The 20,047-nt window shown below is 44.2% G+C and overlaps 1 protein-coding gene across 2 annotated transcripts in view; it reads right to left on the reverse strand.

Annotated features, from left to right (window-relative positions):
• Window positions 1–5,533: 5,533 nt before the first annotated feature.
• Window positions 5,534–20,047, reverse strand: part of sev (receptor protein-tyrosine kinase sevenless) — a 176,841-nt gene continuing 162,327 nt past the window's right edge. The window contains exons 33-45 of one of the 2 annotated variants that reach the window (XM_075895732.1): window positions 18,609–18,832; window positions 17,376–17,477; window positions 17,141–17,282; window positions 15,753–15,915; window positions 15,575–15,639; window positions 15,262–15,391; window positions 14,929–15,026; window positions 13,777–13,974; window positions 12,881–13,015; window positions 12,290–12,450; window positions 10,160–10,225; window positions 8,024–8,121; window positions 5,534–6,662 (exon numbers count right to left, since the gene is read on the reverse strand). In XM_075895732.1, the coding sequence (XP_075751847.1) occupies window positions 5,904–6,662; window positions 8,024–8,121; window positions 10,160–10,225; window positions 12,290–12,450; window positions 12,881–13,015; window positions 13,777–13,974; window positions 14,929–15,026; window positions 15,262–15,391; window positions 15,575–15,639; window positions 15,753–15,915; window positions 17,141–17,282; window positions 17,376–17,477; window positions 18,609–18,832 (2,341 nt within the window). In that variant the 3' untranslated portion in view covers window positions 5,534–5,903. The remainder of the gene's footprint in view (window positions 6,663–8,023; window positions 8,122–10,159; window positions 10,226–12,289; window positions 12,451–12,880; window positions 13,016–13,776; window positions 13,975–14,928; window positions 15,027–15,261; window positions 15,392–15,574; window positions 15,640–15,752; window positions 15,916–17,140; window positions 17,283–17,375; window positions 17,478–18,608; window positions 18,833–20,047) is intronic. The other variant, XM_037425230.2, reaches the window with a different exon arrangement.

The raw sequence follows: 20,047 nt of genomic DNA on the forward strand, positions 1-20,047 counted from the left end.
CGTCCGATAGATAGCACGGGCAAGAAGTTTGGCCCACACTAGCGTGGTCTTTAAACTTTTGTGGTTGACTGTACGTCATTACATGGACGGAAACTTACCCGCAAACGAACAGTCTGGAATGAATATGCTGTCTTTCGATGTTCGTGTGGCGAGCCAGTTTTCCGCTCAAACGGGACATGGTGTCGAAACGGGCCTTCATGGACAAATTAGCTTACGATGGCCGGCGGCGAGACGTCGTGATCTGTCACCGTTGCGCCGACGATAAGGCCACAGCCCTGACAACTCGGAAAAAAGGAGCAAACTGGATGTAAGAGTGCTTCATCGTATGCGTGGCGCTGAAGCTTACTCGAATAAGGCATACCGTACCGTGCGAAGTTGACCGCAGCGCTAGAAAACGCCGCCTGGCGATAAGTGGTGGCAAGGTGCGAGGAGCGAAATGCTCACTACCGTCCTTTACGAAAGGCAGCACGCAAGAGCGTAGCCTGCGCTCTGCATCGGCTGCCTAGCATTGTGAACCGATAGCTGAAGAAAGCACTTCCGCTTTGGACATCATCTATCGGATAAGAAAATAACAAGTCATCACCAGTGGACAACCACTGCTCGAGTACTTTTCCCCTTCGGTCTCGCAACGAGCCACGGCGAGCGGGCGTGCTGGTTTCCTTTGTCTGTTGATGGTGCTATGGTTTTTCGCTTATGTCTGCAGCTTGTACAGTGTCCATTTTTATGAAAGGGAACATCGTGACGCGTGGCCTGCGCCCGGCGGCGGCTGCTAGCAGCGCGTTCAAGCGGGAGCGATAGAAACCACAGTCTCTTTTCGTGTGACCTCGCGGTGAGCGAAACAAGCATTCGTTGCTCATATAGAACGGCAAGCCACGGCCGGACTCGAGGGGAGCGCCGGAGAAGGAGCGTCGAGTCCGGCCGTGGGCAAGCTTGCGACCCCTCCCCCTTCAAGGCGATCACCAGCTCTCGCGTACTCGCCTTGAACGGAGAGGAGGTCGCAATCTTGCCACTGCTTCCATATCAGCAACGAATGGCTGTTTTGCTCGCCTCGAGATGACGCGAAAAGGGACTGTGGTTGCTATCGCTACCGCTTGAATGCGCTGCCAGCAGCAGCCAGAGCGCGAAGGCCACGCGCTCCCGTGTTCCCTTTCATAAAAAATGACACTGTACATATTTGGCGAGCAAGTTGCAGATAATTTGTACCGTGGATGCTGCATTAAGAAAGATAAGACAGATTTCTCTCGGCGCGAGCTCGTGTTTTCTTGAAAATAAAGGTACCCACCACCGATTGCAGGCCGCTCGCTTCCGTGTTCCCTTTGAATAATGTCCACTTGGGCTATGTAGGCTCCACAAATAAATAAATAAATAAATAAATAAATAAATAAATAAATAAATAAATAAATAAATAAATAAATAAATGGCAACAGGCTAAACTCGCCATTAAACCATGTGGCCCTCCCCGCCGCATATTTCAGAAAACTTTACGGTGCGTGGGAAAACCGAGCGGCCCATGTCCGGTATATCAGCGGACGTGTTAATAACGACAGTAATATCTGGGGATTTACATCCGAAAACCAGGATATGATTACGAAGGACGCCGTGGTGGAGGGCTTCAAAAATTTCGAGAATTTGGTCCTCCTTAACATGCATTGACATCGAACAGTACACGGGCGTTTACCATTTCGCTTCCGCCGAAGTTCGACCGCCGCGGCCAAGATTGAACCCTTGACCTTAGGTTTGTAGCCTAGAACCACAGTCATTCGTCCACCGTTGCGGACATAACTATAAACGCGTTAGCGATCAAGGTGGGTGGTTAGTTAGTAGTGGTAAAAACATTTATAACCATTAAATTGTTGGAAAGGGCTTATGTGACCAAGTTGGGGCCCTATTGGCCTCCCCCCCCCCCCTCACAGTACCAGGTGGAACTCATATTCCAGAGCTCCATTGACAAACAATGCCACCCGCGTCCGTTGAACCAGGGCCTCTTAAGCCTTCAGGTCTTGACAGCGGAGACGTCTTGTGGGGTGGGTGTTGGGTGGGGAAGGCATAGATGAGTTTGATATAGGCACATCTAGACCAAATGGGAGGTTGCAGCCACCTCTCTACAGAACTGGCGTGTGCCATCAAAGCATGATTAGAAATGTTTTAGCCCCGCTGCGCACAGTATAGCGTTGATAAGCAGATTTAAAAGGAGGCGCTCGTCAGCACAATCCTGTCCCTCACAAGAGTCCAGATAGCACCCGGGCTCGTCCTAGTAATAACTGGTGATGTATTTAATGAAAGGGTCGAATTGTTTGATTGGGAGTAGGCTTACATAAACAGGGAGATTCTCCGGAGAGAGACCGCGGGCGGCCTAATCGGCCTGTTCCTTTCCCTTGAGTCCTTGGTGACCAGGTTCCGAAACCCGATTACGCCGAGTTAGTTCAACGTGTCGGCAGCTAGGTTCCAGCACGTATGCGCTGAGCAAGTAGGAGGCCCACCCTGGCTGATAGTTTCGACAAGCCCCTCGCCAGTCGGTGATATGTTTCGAAGAGGGACAGGGGACCGCCACAGCGATGGAAATCTCCGTGTTTGTTGCGCTGTAGGCCTTGAAAGTGAGCCTGTTTACTGTGTATCTCTTGTGCACGACTGTGGCCGTATGCCACCCCACCCCCCCCTGGTGTGGGCCAGCGACGTCCACGTAGCACACGAGTTGCGGTTGACTAAGGTGTCGCTGCAAACCTTCCGCGCTCACTTGCAGCGGCGACCGCTGTGGACTTGTTGCGAGGGAAGGGTTGGACCAAGAGGGTGAGTCTCCAAGATCCGAGACTCTGGCGCTCTCACCCTTTCCTCATTGTGGTAGTAGTGTTCCATGCGTACAGAACCGTTCCAATCGAGGTCAAAAAAGCAAGCGTTTGCAAGTGTAAGCAATGCTCGGTGCCTCTAGCCCTCGAATCACTAAGGAATTGTTGATGAGAACTGATAAAAACGACAAGGAAAGTATAGGGGATGTTATTAAAAGTAATTATAATGTAGCTGCGAAGAAAGAAAAGTGGATGAGAAGATAACTTGCCATAGGCAGGATCCGAACCTGTAACCTTTGAATATGTTGGTTCGTCGTTGTTTCGCATGGCCTTCTCGCTTCTTTTTTTGTGTGTGTTTGCATAGGCAGCTTGTGTAGGTAATGTTGAGGTGATCTATGCAGAAATGGTAACACCCTCTGGTTGATCCAAGGTGCTTATATGTCTCCGAAAGAAGCTCCACTCGGAAACGGAATGGTGGCTCGCAATATTTCTCGCTCGCTCTGATCAATGTCTGCCTCTAGAAAAAATATGTTGTAAAGATGTCAACATTCTAACTGCAGCTTGCAGCTTAAGGCAATGACGGTACTGTTCCAGCTTTTAATTGGCCTGTACAAGTGGCTATAGCACAGAGTAAATGTTACTGTATGGCTACAGCCCCTTTCTGCACTTTGTTTAAACTTCCCCCATCTACAGTTTTCTTATGCAAGGTAGAAAAACAGATTTCTTTTTCCTTCTGGTTAGCCTCTTGAAGCGACGCTAAATGCATTTTATGAAAGACACTGTTATTTACTTTATCTTTGCTGAATTTGACAACAGGGGATTCTGTTCATGTTTTGATCATTTCCCGCTGTCGCTTCCAGGGGTCCAAGCCAGCTTTTTTTCTTTCTGAAGCCAAGGCGCCAGCCGCCTCTAAGGGCTAAATTTAGACTGCGTTTGGTATGCATTCAGTGATACCCGTGAGAGGCAAGCTTGACTCTCACACCTTGTCTTAACATCATTTGACTCTCACACCTTTTCCTCACACCTTGCCCTAACAACATTTCCGCCGATGGAGGCGGAAATGTTGTAGGCCCGTGTGCTCAGATTTGGGTGCACGTTAAAGAACCTCAGGTGGTCGAAATTTCCGGAGCCCTCCACTACGGCGTCTCTCATAATCATATGGTGGTTTTGGGACGTTAAACCACACATATCAATACAAATTAAGAGTACATTGTTCAATCCGTTTCAGCTGAAATAACTATTTATTTCTTTTAATGTTCTTTTATTGAAACCAGGATATGGCCAGAAAGTAAAGTGTGTTTACTTGCTTACTTGGTTGGCCTGTAGTTTTTTCCAGCAACTTCCTAAGCAATGTGGTTTTATCAATGATGCTGTAAATCACTGCCACCTCACAATGACATAAATGTTCATAGTTTAAAGTAGGCTGTGTGAGGTGGAACACATCATGGAGCTTTATAATTATTGCTCATCAAGTCTTGATACATGGGTGATGCTTTTATCGAGACAAAAACACTCCAAGAGTTCCATTCATTCATTATTCATTCATTACGTGCTTCCACCATTGAGGGGAACTGAAATAACAAAGGAAGGTTTGTTGGGACCTCTTTAATTTAGGAACTGGAACAAAGAAATTAAAACAGCGACGTATTCGGTGCCTACAATTTCAGTAAACTCAGGCTTCTACATGAGGCCTGAAAATTGTACGCGGGGTTGGTCAAAATGAATTTGTGCGACTAAAATATCATCACGCATGCAAACAACATGACCTTTAGTAAAACTCAGTGGCTTCAGAAAACACAGAGGCATGCGTGGGTTCTATACAGCTAAAAGAGACGATTTACAGGACATTAATATGTACACACATAAACACACACAAAGATGAAGTTCGTTTGTTCATATATGTAGTTTGATTGTAAGCATAATATATATATATCTTCAGATCTATATTATTTACATAAACATACACTCCCCAAGACCACTGCTGAAGCACATCGATAGTACACGGTGTGCCATAAATTGAAACGTAACACAACTACTAGGTGAAGGGTGACAATGTTGTGACAGACAAGATATGGTACAAGTACGTGCTCTTAGAGTGGCAAGAGCAAAAGGCATATTATATATATATATATATTTGTACACAGGCAAGACTCTCAGGAGTTTAACAAGCACCATAGGTTTCTTATATACGTATTTGACTTTGGCATGACAAACAAAGAAACTTGTAAAACTGTGACCAAAACACGACGTCACTCTGTGTGAGTGCCCCGTAAAGAGGTAGAATAAATGCAAACATTTCGTCTAACTTTTGGCTGATTGCCTCCAATGATTTCGTTTGGGTTCCCAGAATTCTTGCTTGAAGTGCCCGTATGTTCTCGTGCGAGTGCCCGGTGACTTGAAAGCTGGTGAGAAGGGGAGCTACTCGCAAGAGCATCATACTTAAAAAACAATTAAATGTAGTTCATAACGTATAGCCTTCCATGTTTGTTTGTTTGGATGCAGGCGCCTTGCTTTGGCTTTCACTTAAGATTCACCGGCTTTTGTTGGTGAAATTTAGTGACATGAGGTTTCAGCAGTGAATAATTCAAATGCAACTGACTCTTCATGGTTGACGCTAGGAATTTTCCAAGACCTCTGCATTGAACACAGTAAACGTCACCGATGGCAAAAACTACCAGCGATTGGTCCGCTCATAAAGATGTTTCCCCGCATCCTCGTTCGACAAGTTCACGCTTTGTTTAGCACCTGCAGATGAGAACAGATCACTCGAACTGTGTCACTGCGACTTCTATAAAACTTTGCCCATTCATATCAGTCTGTAGCCCTAGCCAACGAACACTGACGGAAATCATTGTGCAAGTGCTAAATGCACCCGTCTCCAAGTCCACAAGATGGCTCCCTAAAAAAAAAAAACATTTCGTTTCACCGCACTTTCCCCGTGGCACGCTTAAACCGCTGCGCTGACTTATTCCTTTCAGTCCTGTCGATAAGACGCTCCACAAAGACACCTGTTGCCGGGCTTCTACTGTCATCCAGCTTGGCCACTCGAGTCCGCCACAGTTTTCCCCTCGAAGTTCAATGCGCGCATGCACTCACTCACACAAACACACACACCGGTTCTCAGCACCACGACGACTTGGGCATGTAGTCCAACTCCATGGCCGATGTGGCCGATAGGGACGAGATACCGCTACCGCTGTTGCGATGGCTCGCTGGCGCGGAGTCGTCCCCACTCGTCGTACAGGGCGTGCATGGTGCTGTCGAGGACGTGGACAGCGACCAGCCTTGGGCATCCGCCGTCTCTCTTCCTCGACCTCCCCCACGCGCGAAGATCTCCTTGAGGGTCTCTATCGGGTCATACGTCGGCGCCGTCCCGCCTTCCCCCGACTCTGAATCGGAGCAGCTGCTCTTGGGCGACTTCAGAAGCGCCGATGTGACGGTTGGTGACCTCCGGCCACAGTCGTTGCTACCGTCACCCTCGCTGTGCCGTTGGTCACTGTTCAGCAGTGACTCCCTACTGCGGCTCTGTTCCTTGCTGGCGGTGATGTGGTTCACCCGTGGAACTGCCGGCGGTGACATGCTGGGAAAAGACAGCGCCGGTGGTGGCACCGCCTTCAAACGCGAAGACCGTGTGGCCGCAATAGGAAGAGGTGCCCTCGGCTTAGCCGGGACCCTAAGAGAAGACGCTTCCATGCCACCGCCGGCTTGCCGAAAAGAACTAACATGGTTTGGTGGTGGCGGCAGCGGAACCTCGTAGCCGTCGGCGTCGACCGCTGGCTCATTGTCACACAGCAGCTGCAGGTACCGCGTCGCATTGTCGTTCATGTCGGTCGGCGTTAAAGGCGATGCGTCGTACCGGCTGTGCTGCAGCAGTGGCAACTGCTCGCGATGAGAAAGAAGACGTACCATCATGTGAATATACAAGCGATAGGCATGAGCAGTGAGATCACTGTCAGCTCTCTCTCTCAAACAGCGAGAGAGTGCTGTCACTGTTGCTGTCAGCAGAAAACATGCACCGGACTCAATGTCAAGACGTCGCATAGCGAAGTTCACGTCAGGAACCTTGAACTCAGACAAACTACTCTAAAAGAGGTTTATGAATGCACAATAAGATACAGCTGTACAAAAAATACGCACGACTCAGGGATCGAAAATGGAGGAGACGACTAGTGAGAACGAAATGTTACAAGAACTGCATGGTTATCTAATTGTGTAACGAATGTGCCTTAAGTATGACAAAGCGTTATTTATAAAGATTCTTTATCTATTATCGTGTCTTAACTATAAGAAATATGCCTTGTACTAGGAGTCTGTGAAATATACATAAATGATTACGACAAAGGAAAGCGACATTCACCTGAAATTAACGCTGAAAGAGCAGTCAGGCATCTCGAAAAATATAGACATTCTTCCATGCAGATTTCGATAATTATCATTAAAAATGATGACACTCCCCTAGTGTACACGTTAGGAAACACTTCAGGGTCTGACCACGTCGACATTCATGTGACATCATGGTCCAGAGGAAAACCTGCTGACATCACGCACCAAATATGGCATCAATGGCGAGATTTTAATAGGAAATTTTCTCCGGGCAGCGTTTGCGGGCGACATCACGACGACAGTCTGAGGGTAGTTCGCAAATGTGTGACTACATCACAACATAACGATATTCAGGGTACCAACACCGAAACTGGTATGCTATAATATCACAGCACATTATTCATGGGTCACCTTGACCTATGCAAGAATTCTCATACTCAATACTAAAGTTCTGCACTCTTCGGTTTTCACAAAAAAAATGAGATGTACAAAAACTCTGTGAGCGTACACCCTAATATGTTCGGGATAATACTTCGCAATTAGCTGCAAAACTCATTTGGGACACCATTGCAGCCAATGATAAGAATATGCCGTTAGCATATCTGTAAAACTTCCACACAAATTTCGTTTACTGCTGCTCTCGTGCTCACACAAATCCAGATTGCATTGTTCATAAAAGACAGTATTGAAGTTGAAAGTTTACCAGAAAAAAAAAGCGTAAGAATACTATAGTTTCAAAGTAGTATTGACACTACAAGCATGAAAGAAACCAAAAGATATGTTTGTTTTGAATGTTGAGAATATGTGAGAATGCCATGATGCAAATAAAAGTAACTCTGCATAGAAATATTTTCAGGGCTTTAAGGCTGTCAAGGTAATAATTTAGAATGATCGCTACCTACCAATAAGGAGCTTACCTGTGTCATTGCTGGGTCACTTGAAATGCTGAGGCAATCCGATTCTTGAGCCAGAAGCAACGAATTCTGCTCCGGAGTGCTCAGAACTTTGCTAGGACCTGATGAAAAAGGGCAGAGTAAATACTCTTTCGATATACACAGGGATATGCTGACGTAATTATGCACAGAACTTTAAGATGGGAATGATCGTGGTGCTTAAAATTAATTTTGGAATGAGTTCATTTGAACTGACGATAAGTATGAGTACCTCTGGTGGAAAATTTTTGATCATTAGCGATCTAGAATGACGATCAAAAAAAATGGTAGACGGCAAAGGTGGTATTAATGCTCTACGAGCAAATTCTCTATAAAACTTCCACAGTGCGAATGCTTGCTCCAACCACATATATAAAAGATGTAAAATTATGTGATATACCAGCCTAGCCACAAGTAAAAATTTGCTTTTATGCCAATTGATAAACGCACTTGTCTCGCTGACATTCCACAACTTTTGATTTATTTTCTCATTGTTACATGATACATTATCAAGAAAACCTACTCACACTACATGGTTATGACTGCATAAAGCAGAGAACTTCTCAGTTATTCGTTCACAAATGCAAGCAAGTCTTTAATATTCTTTCGAACTTTTTATATCAGATATGCAATCACACCAAAATGTCCAATATTTTCAAGCTGCTCTTTCTTTTTGGTAACCTAACAGTAAAGTTGATTTTAATGATTTGTTCAAGCCCACTTATAAAAAGGAATAATGAGAGATTCCAAAAGTTTGATGAAATATTTAATACTTAGCTCATTAGCACAGAGTTTGCAGAAAACGAATATAAAAAAAGCGTTCTCTCATTGCTTCCACCACCATCTATCCATCACCTAAATGCGTTAAGCAATAAGCGTTTGCGATGAAAAAGAGAGTAAAACATGACACCACACTTGAGCCATAAGCGAAACATTACCAGCATAACATGCCATTTTTTATTTCATGCAGACTTACGTTCAAACGCATATCATTTACAATTCACATTCCATTACGCAGGAACACTTCCAAATTCACGACAGCTTGATTACGGGCTATATCAGGCTCTTTTTCTAGTTATTTCAAAACACTAAAAATAAACTTTGACACCCTAGTTTTCATGCTTCAATTTTTCATGCATCAATCCTTACTATTCATCCAACATAACTCTCAGCTGTCACAAAAACACCGTTTCAAGCACTAAACAAAATAACTAAAGCAGTCATACAAGATCTTTAAGAATTACGGCTGCTCAAAACGATTCGCAATAAAAAAAAACCTACTCTGTAGCCCTAGATATATTCCAGAAGTAAAATTTTCTGACAGCCCTCATGGCGAAGTTAACACGTGTTGAAAATGACGACCTACAATCAACTTACGGTTGATGAATTTCCAGTAAATCTCATACACTTCAAGGATATTAAAATGACACTAAAGGTATACACAAGAGTAGTTGAGCATGAGAAATGTTCTTTTACAATGAGGTTTAATTAAGCATGAAAGGTTCACTATAATATGGGAAGGCAAAGACTGAAAATTAAAAAAAATTGTAACCCCGAATCAAATGCATTGGCCTAACACTATGTCTCTGAATGTACTTGTTGGATTTCACTATATTGACACAAAATATGGTACCAAGCCTTAGCAGTTACCTTTCCGCACTTTAAGAGCACAATGTCATTCCTTCTTAACAATGAATAATTACGTAGGCCCCAACAGAGGACGTCAATGTATGTGATGTCACGATGAGCACTTCAGTGCAATGTCATCACTTCCTTGCTTTTTTTTATTTTTAACGCCAGGTTTCATGGTTTACTAAAGTAACAGTGGAGCTTTTGAGATATCGGGATCACAATGTACTAGCAGTGAATCTTAAAATAATGTTTAACCCTAACCTTTAGTGTCCCTCTAACACACGGTACAAAATCGCGCAGACGATATGGATAGAAGGCATGCACAAAGAAAGAGGTACAGAGATACAGTGCAGGGTGCGGTGGCGGCAGCAGCCAGATAGTCATGGGCATCATGCGGGTGTGCGGGAGGTGCGGCATGCGCACGTTTTTTTTTTTGCGTGTTCATGTGCACCATGTGCAGCAGTGCGGGAATCCGAAGCAAAGCGCTACCTGGTTGCGGTGACCTGACCGGTGGTGGGTAACGCTCTCCCTGGTAACCCAAATTGTCAATGCCACCTACAACGGGCGGCGGGAGACACACACACGAGACGTTCACTCGGGGGAACGCACTTGACAGCACACAAAGTCTCACTATACAACGTTACAGGACACAATTAGCAGTGTATAAGCACGTGTACATAGACACAGATAATCCACTCCTGTAAGGGTGTCCTCAATGCAGCAGTAATGTAAGAATAACCTCCAGATGCGCAAAACGATCAGGCTGTATCTCAGTTATTTAACAAATATGGCACAATTTCATTTATAACCTCTGGTATATCGAGCAATGTGTGATTCCCATGAGTGGGAGGTCGTAACCTATATTATTTTACGGAACATTTGTATGAGAAATAATACGTGAATAAGGATTCATGTGCCATAGACGTTTATGGGTGTTTATCCTTAGGTTAGTAAAACGTACGAAGTTTGCAAGGTTGGGTAAAAAAAGGCAGCACACAGGCTCGAGACTAGTGATTTTGCACTGCCACATCTAGTGGACTCGACATATGGCTACTTTCGTTTCTTAAGAAGGGTGCATAGCATACTGTAAGTAGGTGCTCCAGAACGCCCCACACTCCAGTGCTCTGGTGCTTTGGTGAAAGGTGTGTGCTCGTCAGCTTGGAATCGTTTCGTCAAGTTAGTAGCAGTGCTTGAAGTACTGACACCAAACACCTGTCTCATTATGTTCCTTCATTTTTGTTTTCTCGAATAGACCGTTCGTTTAGAGACTATAAACTCGAGGCTCAACTCAGTCAATACCTGGCTAATGATTGCGCTGCTGAATGCGTGTATACATATCAGGAAACATTTGGTCACTTGTTAGAACACGCAATTTGTTCTTCACGACATAAAAGAGGTAGATTCAGTGATTATAGGTGGCCGTAATGCGGGCTCGGGTATCAATAACAAGCGATGTGGTCTTCACGCTGTTAAAAGCAATAGATAATAATCCAGTGTTTACAGATAGTCGTAATGCTGGCTCGGGTATCAACGCTTATGATCCTCTCATTCCGAACCACCTGTCTGCGAGATGTACCAGCTTTCATATTATGTGAGTGCCTTGTTATCAGTGAAGGACAATAAAATGTCTTCGATTGAATGTCTTCAATTGAAGGAATAACCATAGAATGTCTTCACTCAATACCCAACGTTGCCAGCCTCTTTTACTGTGGCACACAGTTTTTTCCGACGGCACATAGTGTTTAATAACTCCAGCTCCCCATAGACATCTTCCAAGTCAATTTCGTGTTAGCATTGGTGAAATTATGAAGATGCCTCCAAAGTGAGCCCGCAAAGAATCAACGTAAATACTTGGTGATTATAGATCGGTGTGAGTACTTTTCTTGATGTGCAGTAAGGTGCACCCGTGTAGCATTGAAGCCTCTGAGAAAGCCTTGGTGCAAGTTCTGTGTGGGGTAAGTGCCCCTTCTTCTGCTTCTTTTTTTATTTTTGTGCAACCATTGTGCATTTTTTTTCAAAGGAACATTGTGTGAACAGTGAGAATACGCAAAAACAGGACAATGTAGAAGAGTAGACTGTGCTGATTCAGCTTTAAAAAAAGCACACAACAGTGAGCGATAAAAACTAACATCTGTAAGCCCTAATTATGAAACTTTCGTAGAGAGATGGACTTGTGGTAAATGGCACTTCTTCTTGCACCAGTGCAGTGAGCCTGTGCTGCTTCTTCTCGGTAAATGGCAATGAACTGTCTACCGAGAGTGGGCTATTCACCGATTCATTCTTTTTACCAGTGGGCTACATGTTATTGCTACACAATATGAAATAGAGTTTGTAGGAAAAAAAGCAAAAATCAAGCTATACTACGTCATCCTTGAATATGTGCAAAAAAAAAAAGGGTTGCTCATCTTGAGGCTACGTGGATGCAAGCCATTATTACAGTTAAGATAGATGGCTATAGGAAAAGTGTGAAGCTACTGGAAAAAAGGCGATTACAACTCATCCCTGACACCGACTATTTAAACAAATGCAACTATTTTGAACAACCAATGACTTGTATTCAAACACGATGCTGATAAACACTAGTAATTTTCAGACGTGGAAATAAATAAAAACACTCACCCATGAAGGACTGTCCAATGTAGTTGTGATTGTGGACAGCCGTAGCAATGCTTGCGAGAGCCTGGTATTTCTCTCGCAGAAACTCCAAGGTATCCAAGCAAAATGCAAAATCCGGCCTCTCCTCCGGGTTGTACGACCAGCATCTAAGCATGAGTTCGTGGCTGCAAATAAAAAAAGGACATATGTAATGCCTCTACTAACTGCAAGTTCATACCACAAATCGAATGAACTCAGTGAGACACGTTGAGTGCATCCTTGTATGGTATATCTGAAAGCTGTTGACAGATGTAGGCCGCACCTTTCGAAAGTCATCAGTGGCATTTCTCTGCAAACGCATTTGTAGATTTTGTACATGCTGTAGATGTATGACATAAATGGTTATAGTTATTGTTACTCGTAAATGTTTAATCATTTGTAAATCAGCTTTCTTTCTTTCTGGTTTACCGCTGGCTGATATAAGTAATCATCTAAGGTTTAACAGCGTGAGCACATAGGCAGGTGCAAGTGGTCTACGGTTTTCTTTCTACTTTTGTCATACATACACTTCTAATATAAATCCCAGTTGAGATAAAACATACTCTAGATACTTACAGGTCATCGGGGCAGTTGTCCGGATTGTCAAGACGCCCTCCTTCGCGTACATAGTGGAGGACTTCGAGATTATTTCTGGCTGGATAAGGCTGCTGGCCCATCGTCATGACTTCCCACAGAAGGACACCAAAAGCCCTGTGTAGAGTGGACACGAAAAAAAAGTTGCAACAGATAAGAAGACAAACGATCAGCTCTCTAAATAGGAGTGCGTATTGGCATCCATTTTCCCGGTGGCCTAATTCCTAACTTGCACAGAAGTAAAACATATTCAGAAGAGGATCTGAGATTGTACCTGAAGAAGACCCACAGAAAACCTGATAGAGAACCTGAAAAAGACCAGTTTTCCCGCTTCATTCTTTTACACTTAGAATGAGTGTTTCTGATGCTTGCTACTACTGATATAGTGTCATCAACATGCAGCACATGTTTGTCACCATTATTTCTCCAATGATCATTCTTGTATTCACATTGTTAAGGTAGCATATTCAGCTGGAGTACATATCTTTGTAGTACAGTTCAATAGGTATGGCGGAAGAATATTGCTACGTAGCTAGTTTAATCTGAGACTTAGACATTTTGTCTACAGAACACAATAAAGAGAAAAGACCTATCCCGTGTGCATTTCTTCTGTAATATTGGCTGATGCTGTGCACACCACAGTCAATACACTTGGAAATAGTCACAGCTCATGTCAATTTGCGCAAGTATGCAACCATGTCTCACACCTCGAACCATGAACGAAAATGTGTTTCAAATATATGGTCCGGTGTAAATAAGTTTCTCAGTAGACTTATAAGGTGTATGCTGACACGTATTTTGTTTTCCTTAATTATACTTAGATTGTGCACGTTGTTATGCGTATAATAGATGCGATATTGCTGAGTTCTGTCACTGACCACACGTCCGAGTGGTTGGTGAAGACGCCATCCACAAGCGACTCCGGCGGCATCCATCTCACGGGTAGCAGTCCTTCTCCTTCCTTGCGGTAGTAATCATGCTTGTAGATGTCTCGTGCCAGCCCGAAGTCGCCGATCTTCACGACGCGCTCAGCGGGGTCCGTGCTCGACACGAGACAGTTCCTCGCCGCAAGATCCCTGCGGTGTCGAACGGCCACATCCTTAGCCAAAGCTCTCGCTGTTTCTGGAGGCACCTCGATTGTTTTACGATAGCACCATTACAAAGTGTGAGTGTAGCCGACAAGTGAAGGAACATAAAAGGCACACTGCCTATGTAATCACAATTTGTGACTACTCCTCTGAACTGTTTTAACTAATTAAGATGCAACCCATGTTTACCCTAAAAAAAAGTTTGTATCATACCTTAATGAACGGGGGAGGTAGGATAGGAGAGCGATGGCTTTATTTTTCCCCTGTTCTAACATTCTTATGGAAGTGAGTTGGGGTGGAGGTTAAGTGAAGCGAAAACTATGTAGCTGCAGTTACCGGCTAGACTTTGTTCTAGTCATAGAGCATATTTGCTGGAACGGGCCATTAGTAAAAAAAATACCACTGAAAGCAATAAACTACATCAAATTGAACTTCCGCATTTTGATCACAGCGATGACTGATTGATCTTTCCTGAATCCTACAATTCGGTTTGACATTTATTCAAACTACCATCTGCTCCTTTTAGTACTAGGGAGAAGCTATGCCTCTGCATCACACATTCACAGTAACACAAACTGCACGAATAATGTCCCTCATATTAAAGCAGCAGTACATCAAATTCTCACATGCACTGACTTCCATTACAATGCAAAGTAAGGGATGTTAGCAGCAGCAGCGTATTATACCCCTATCACGCGGTGCACTGCTTATCACGATCGAGCCCGATCAGGATTAAATTTCTCAAGATTGATGGGCTCCTTTCTGCAACTTGTGTGAGAGTGCCAATCGCAATTGTGAAACTAGATCGGGATAAGGTACGATCGCGGTCGAAAGTGGCTGTGTTACAGAGGTATTGTTTGATTTCCACAAACGCTTTCATAAGGCCGAAGAAAAGCAAATCAAACCACGCGTTGAGTCGAAAGAAAGTCGTGCAACACTCGCCTGTGCACGAAGTGCATGTCTTCCAAATACTTGCAGCCTTTGGCTACGTCTACGCATATGCTGAGAAGGTCGTTCAGTGTCAACGGTGACCTCTCTCCCTAAATAAACACAAAAAAGATCAGCATTAAGAATTACAGTAAGTGTTCTGTTACATCAGTTGCAATACTGAATGACGTGCGTGCTAACGTGAACAATATATGTTGCTCACACGGCTAATTGAAAAAATTATTACTGCAGCGACAAAAATTTTACTGCAGCGACTGCAGTAAAATTTTCGTGGTCGCTGCATTACTGCAGCAACCACAACTTCAATATGCAATCGTATGCTCTTACCACGACTGGTCGATTGCTTCTGAGGTATGACAGGAGGTCTCCTCCTTCCATTAGTTCGAGTATAATGAAATGCAGGCTGTTGTCCAGGGAAATCCCGAGTAACCTCAATATGTGTTCGTGCTTGAAGTTGCTGAAAAATATAATAGGAGTTTTGTGATGAGCTCACCATGAACCACAACAACAACAATAAGAACACAAACAACAACAAAACTGAATTACTTGGTCAGAGATTCAGTAAACGCCATGTTCTAAACATGACACGATATAGCTTGAGCACCGTAAGTTCAAACAAAGCTTTCCGCGTTTCACGAACCTCATGAGCTTCGCTTCCTTCAAGAATTCAGCCTTTTCCTGCTCCGTGGCACCTTTGCGAAGGTTCTGCGTGAAAGAAAAATATACATCAGAAGTATTTTTTTACCAATTAACTGTATCTGTATCGATGCATATCTGATCAATAAAGTGCGAGTTACGTAGGAGTACGCGGCACTCACCTTAACAGCAACCTTGGTTGGTGGCATGCCTTCTCCTCCGAGGCTGTGCGCAATTCCTTCATAGACTTCGCCGAAGGCTCCACTTCCCAGGAACTTTGTAAGTATTATCTGATCCCTCTCAATGAGAGGCACAGAAGCGAGCTCTTCGTCCAAAGGTAGATCTCTGCAGATTAGGTAAATAAGAAAAAGAAGAATAACATATGAGAGAATTATCACTGTGTAACATATGATAGAAACGACTGGAAACCATTTGGAATGTAAACAGTAGAAAAAATAACGGCAAAAACACTATCAGTGCCCTCTCATTTATAATGGTGTAACCGACATCAAGAGAAAAATAATAATCGAGTTTTTATGCGTCACTGCTATTAGTAAACACTGTTGCCTGTATACAGATGTACGATTACAACGTGTATTTGTGTATTGCGTTTAAATGTTGACGGAGATACATTTTGTAGCAATCTATCCTAAAAGCTACTACCAGCACACTATAGCGCTCAGCGTACGTGGCATGAAGCAGTAATTCATCATGTTGTGCCTGAACTAGATAACCGCTAATTTAACGTCGTCAGGGAGCTAATGCTAAAATGCGACCTTTGGGATAAGTCACAATGCTGCTTAAAGACATTTCGAGAGAAATTTTTCCCCTTCCAACTTTCTATGCCCACAGCGAGGCAACTATAAATATCATACGAATTTTGCTGAGGAAATATCTGTATTGCTGATGTGAATTCTTAAGGAATTATTTGTTTCACCCAGAAGGAAAAAAAACTTGGTATCAATGGCTATGCATCGAATAGCTTTACGATGTAAGGTACTTAGTTTTACCAGCCCACAAGACAGCAATAAAGGATTGTGCCTCAGGTCAGTTAACGAGCATGGCGTCGTCAGTGTACAAGCAAACATGAACATAATTCATTCGAGCGATACAACAGTATGATAGCATGATGCATAACGCAAACTCATGAATGCAAGGAAACGCTAGAAAACGCATCAACTCTCGCTTCTTTGAAATAACGGGAACTGTAGCATTCGATGCTCTGAGGTCTAGGAATGAGATCAGAAACCGCGATTACGGAGTGAGTCGCCATGTTTATTCACCCAGAGTTTTAATTCACTGCAGATAGATGATGCATGCTTCCCGTAAACACCTTTCTCTCTTCCCCATCTGGCCGCACTTCTCATCATCCCATCATCCCTTGCTATTCACGCAAGGGATGATGACGTCTCCAGCACGCTTTGCCTCGATTTAAAAGTGTGGCGCGTACGAGACGCGATAAGCTGTTACCGCGCTTGAACTCTATACGGACCATCACACCAACGACAACGTCGACGGCAAGCCCCTGTAAATGCTATCGCAATGATACCAAACATTTACCATGTCTTACCCAAGTGCATACAAAGCGTTGTTCTGTTGAATGAAATTCCCGTTGCGAGGCAGTTCACTCAGCGTGGCCAGTTCAAGGTCCGGGCGGAGATCACGAACGTTGTCCTGAAGAACTTTTTTTTCCTTCTGCCTCCTCTTGTAAACTGAAAGAACAAGAAAAAAATCGATTAAGATGTGGCCATTGACTCGTTTACTGTAATTATGACCGCTGCGTAGGTGGACCTCGAAGCTCTTACCAATGTAGACAGACAATATGAGCACGCTGGCAAACAGAAGAATGCCGAGGAATGCGAAGATAATGATCCTTCTGACAGGGCTGTATGGAATGTCGATAACAGCTGAAAAGATAAAAAAAGAAAATTGAGAAAAGACGGTCAATCACGCGTGGGCTTAAAACAATATTTGAATTTAGAGGAACTTGAATACAGGAGACTCATGCACGCTGAAAGGCCCGCAAATAACTCTGTGCCAAACATTTTTTTTTTTGCATTATAAGAAAAATTATGCTCATGAGCGCTAACTCGTAATCGGCAGCAGTGCGTAACAACAACAAAAAATTTGGCTGGAAAGGCCAACAAGTGACTTTCTAATATTTTTGACTGAAGTAGTGATCTTGTAGTTGCCCAATGTTGCCCAAGCATGTTTGCGTGTTTTTTTTCGTGAGGCATCTAGTGACCATTCACAAAAACTCAATCTGCGGCCCCATTTATGTCGTTCTGAAGATCAGTATACCTATGTAGCTCGAATACTGACCCGATATGATCAATAAATAGGTATGACAAACTCCTTTTTTCAAGTAGAATCGTTAGCTAAAGTTTTGTCCAAGACAACATGACGACGGCGACAAAAACGCCCCTCCAGTGCCCCGTGATTCTTACTGCAACAAACCCGGCTGCGGCGGCTGCATTTTCGATGCAGGCGAAAATGTTGTATGCCCGTGTGCTGATATTTAGATGCACGTTAAAGAACCCCGGGTGGTCGTAATTTCCGGAGCCCTCCACAACGACGTCTTCCATAAACATATGATGTTTTTGGGACATTAAACCCCACCACTAAATCAATTAAAATCTATTGCAACAAAATGCTACGAAAACCCGCTCGTGAACAGAACGTACGCGATCCAACAGATGGCGTACAACACGAGCATGCGCGAAGCTCTTGAGAAGCGGCCTGTACACGCGCTGCCAGAACAGCCACACCGCACGTACCGAGACACCTGCCGTATTAAAGCGGAGGGTGAAAGAGCGTCGCTGATTCTAGGGTTACGGTATATGCTACCTCTAGGTAGGTAGCATATGCAGTAACTCTAGCTGATTGATTATTTCGCCGTCTGCTTGCGTGCGGCAAGTGTCTCGCCATGTGCGTGGTGGCTGTGCAGGCAGCGCATGTACAGGCCCTAACAACCACTGTTGTTTGTTCACACGTGAAGAGCGTGCTAAAGCTTGACGTGCACAGAGAGTAACACTAACCTCCGGGCTCTGGCAGTTCGAACGGCTCGCTGGGTTCGCTGAACTTCCCTTCGCCGTACTCGTTCAGAGCCCGAACCCTGAACACATATTTGTGCCCAGCCAGCAGGTTTCGAATGATCCAGTGGTTCACGCTGCTGTTGTGAACCGTGACCCAAGCCGATTCGCTGGGGACTGTGGGTGAGCTGCTGTCGTCCGTTCGTTGCTCAGCAACGGCGTCCACGGACCTGAAAACGTGTACAGTGAACTTAATTTGATGCTCTAGCAAAGTGATTGCTGATTTGCTATATCGCGAAACTCGGGACAAAGACGAGCACTCGTCTTCGTGTGCCTATCGTCCCTGTCCCGAGTTCACGCTATAGCAATCGTCATGACCAACCAAGTAGTCCAAGCCACCACCATTCTAGCTCATTGGTCTCAATCACGTGGCCCACGGACCTTTCGCTGGGTGTTTGGCCCGCCCGTGACTGTTTTATCTCCATGATTCTTTCAAATCTTTTTAAATTGTAGGCAGACGTGCTATTTTCTAAGAGCAGTGGAAGGCCAAACTATTAGACGCGAACCGGGAGTAGAGAGAGATAAAAAAGAAAACATAAAGGCAGGGAGGTTAACCAGGTACTAGGATCCGGTATTCTACCCTGCACTGGGGTACACTGCAGCTGAGGGGCACACTGCGCTTGTTCGAAATAAAAGTTCATGTTCCCTCTCTTTTACATAAATACATATGTTCGTGAGCGACAGTGACGCGACTGGTTTCAAGCATTTTTTTTTTTCTCGTGAGGCACCCTGCGAAACGAAACCCGTACATGTCAACATTGGCGCCCAGATTTCAGTCATTTTGGAAATGAGTATCGGAATATTTCTCGAATTCTGACGTCACACCCCCGTCATAAATTATGCAGATACGGTTACAAGGAAAATGCCTTCTTTCAAGTGGCGACGTTAGCTGTCATTTTGTTCTCGTTTTAGCTGTAAGTGGTGGTTGGTGTTTCTTGAGGCCGGCTTCGTAGTTATGCAACGATTTCAAGTGTGCATTTAAATTCACGACGTTCCCGGGTGAGCCTGATAAATCGCAGTGCTTACTATTTCAGACCGTTCCTCGACGTGGTATAAATAGAGAGTCGGTGAAGACATTCGGCACGCCATTCCTCGACCTCGGAACACGTGGCTGATTTCAGCCCGAGTTTATCCTGCTGGGTAAACATACAGCCGTAGATCCTTAACTGCACACTTGCCTAATTTCCCGACACCATAGTTGCATTGAAACAAGCTGTATCTTATCAAAATTAAACCACAGACGATGATGAAAGTTTTAAGCATACAATGCAAAAGAAGTGAACTTTAATGGCATATGCATCCCGGTCGCAAGATGGACAGTTTAGTTTTACTAGTATATCCACATAAATTAGAGCATCTTTTATTGGTTTAGCTTGTTGGCTGTA

The sequence above is a fragment of the Rhipicephalus microplus genome, chromosome 5 (genome assembly GCF_043290135.1).
Source record: "Rhipicephalus microplus isolate Deutch F79 chromosome 5, USDA_Rmic, whole genome shotgun sequence".
NCBI lineage: Eukaryota > Metazoa > Arthropoda > Arachnida > Ixodida > Ixodidae > Rhipicephalus > Rhipicephalus microplus.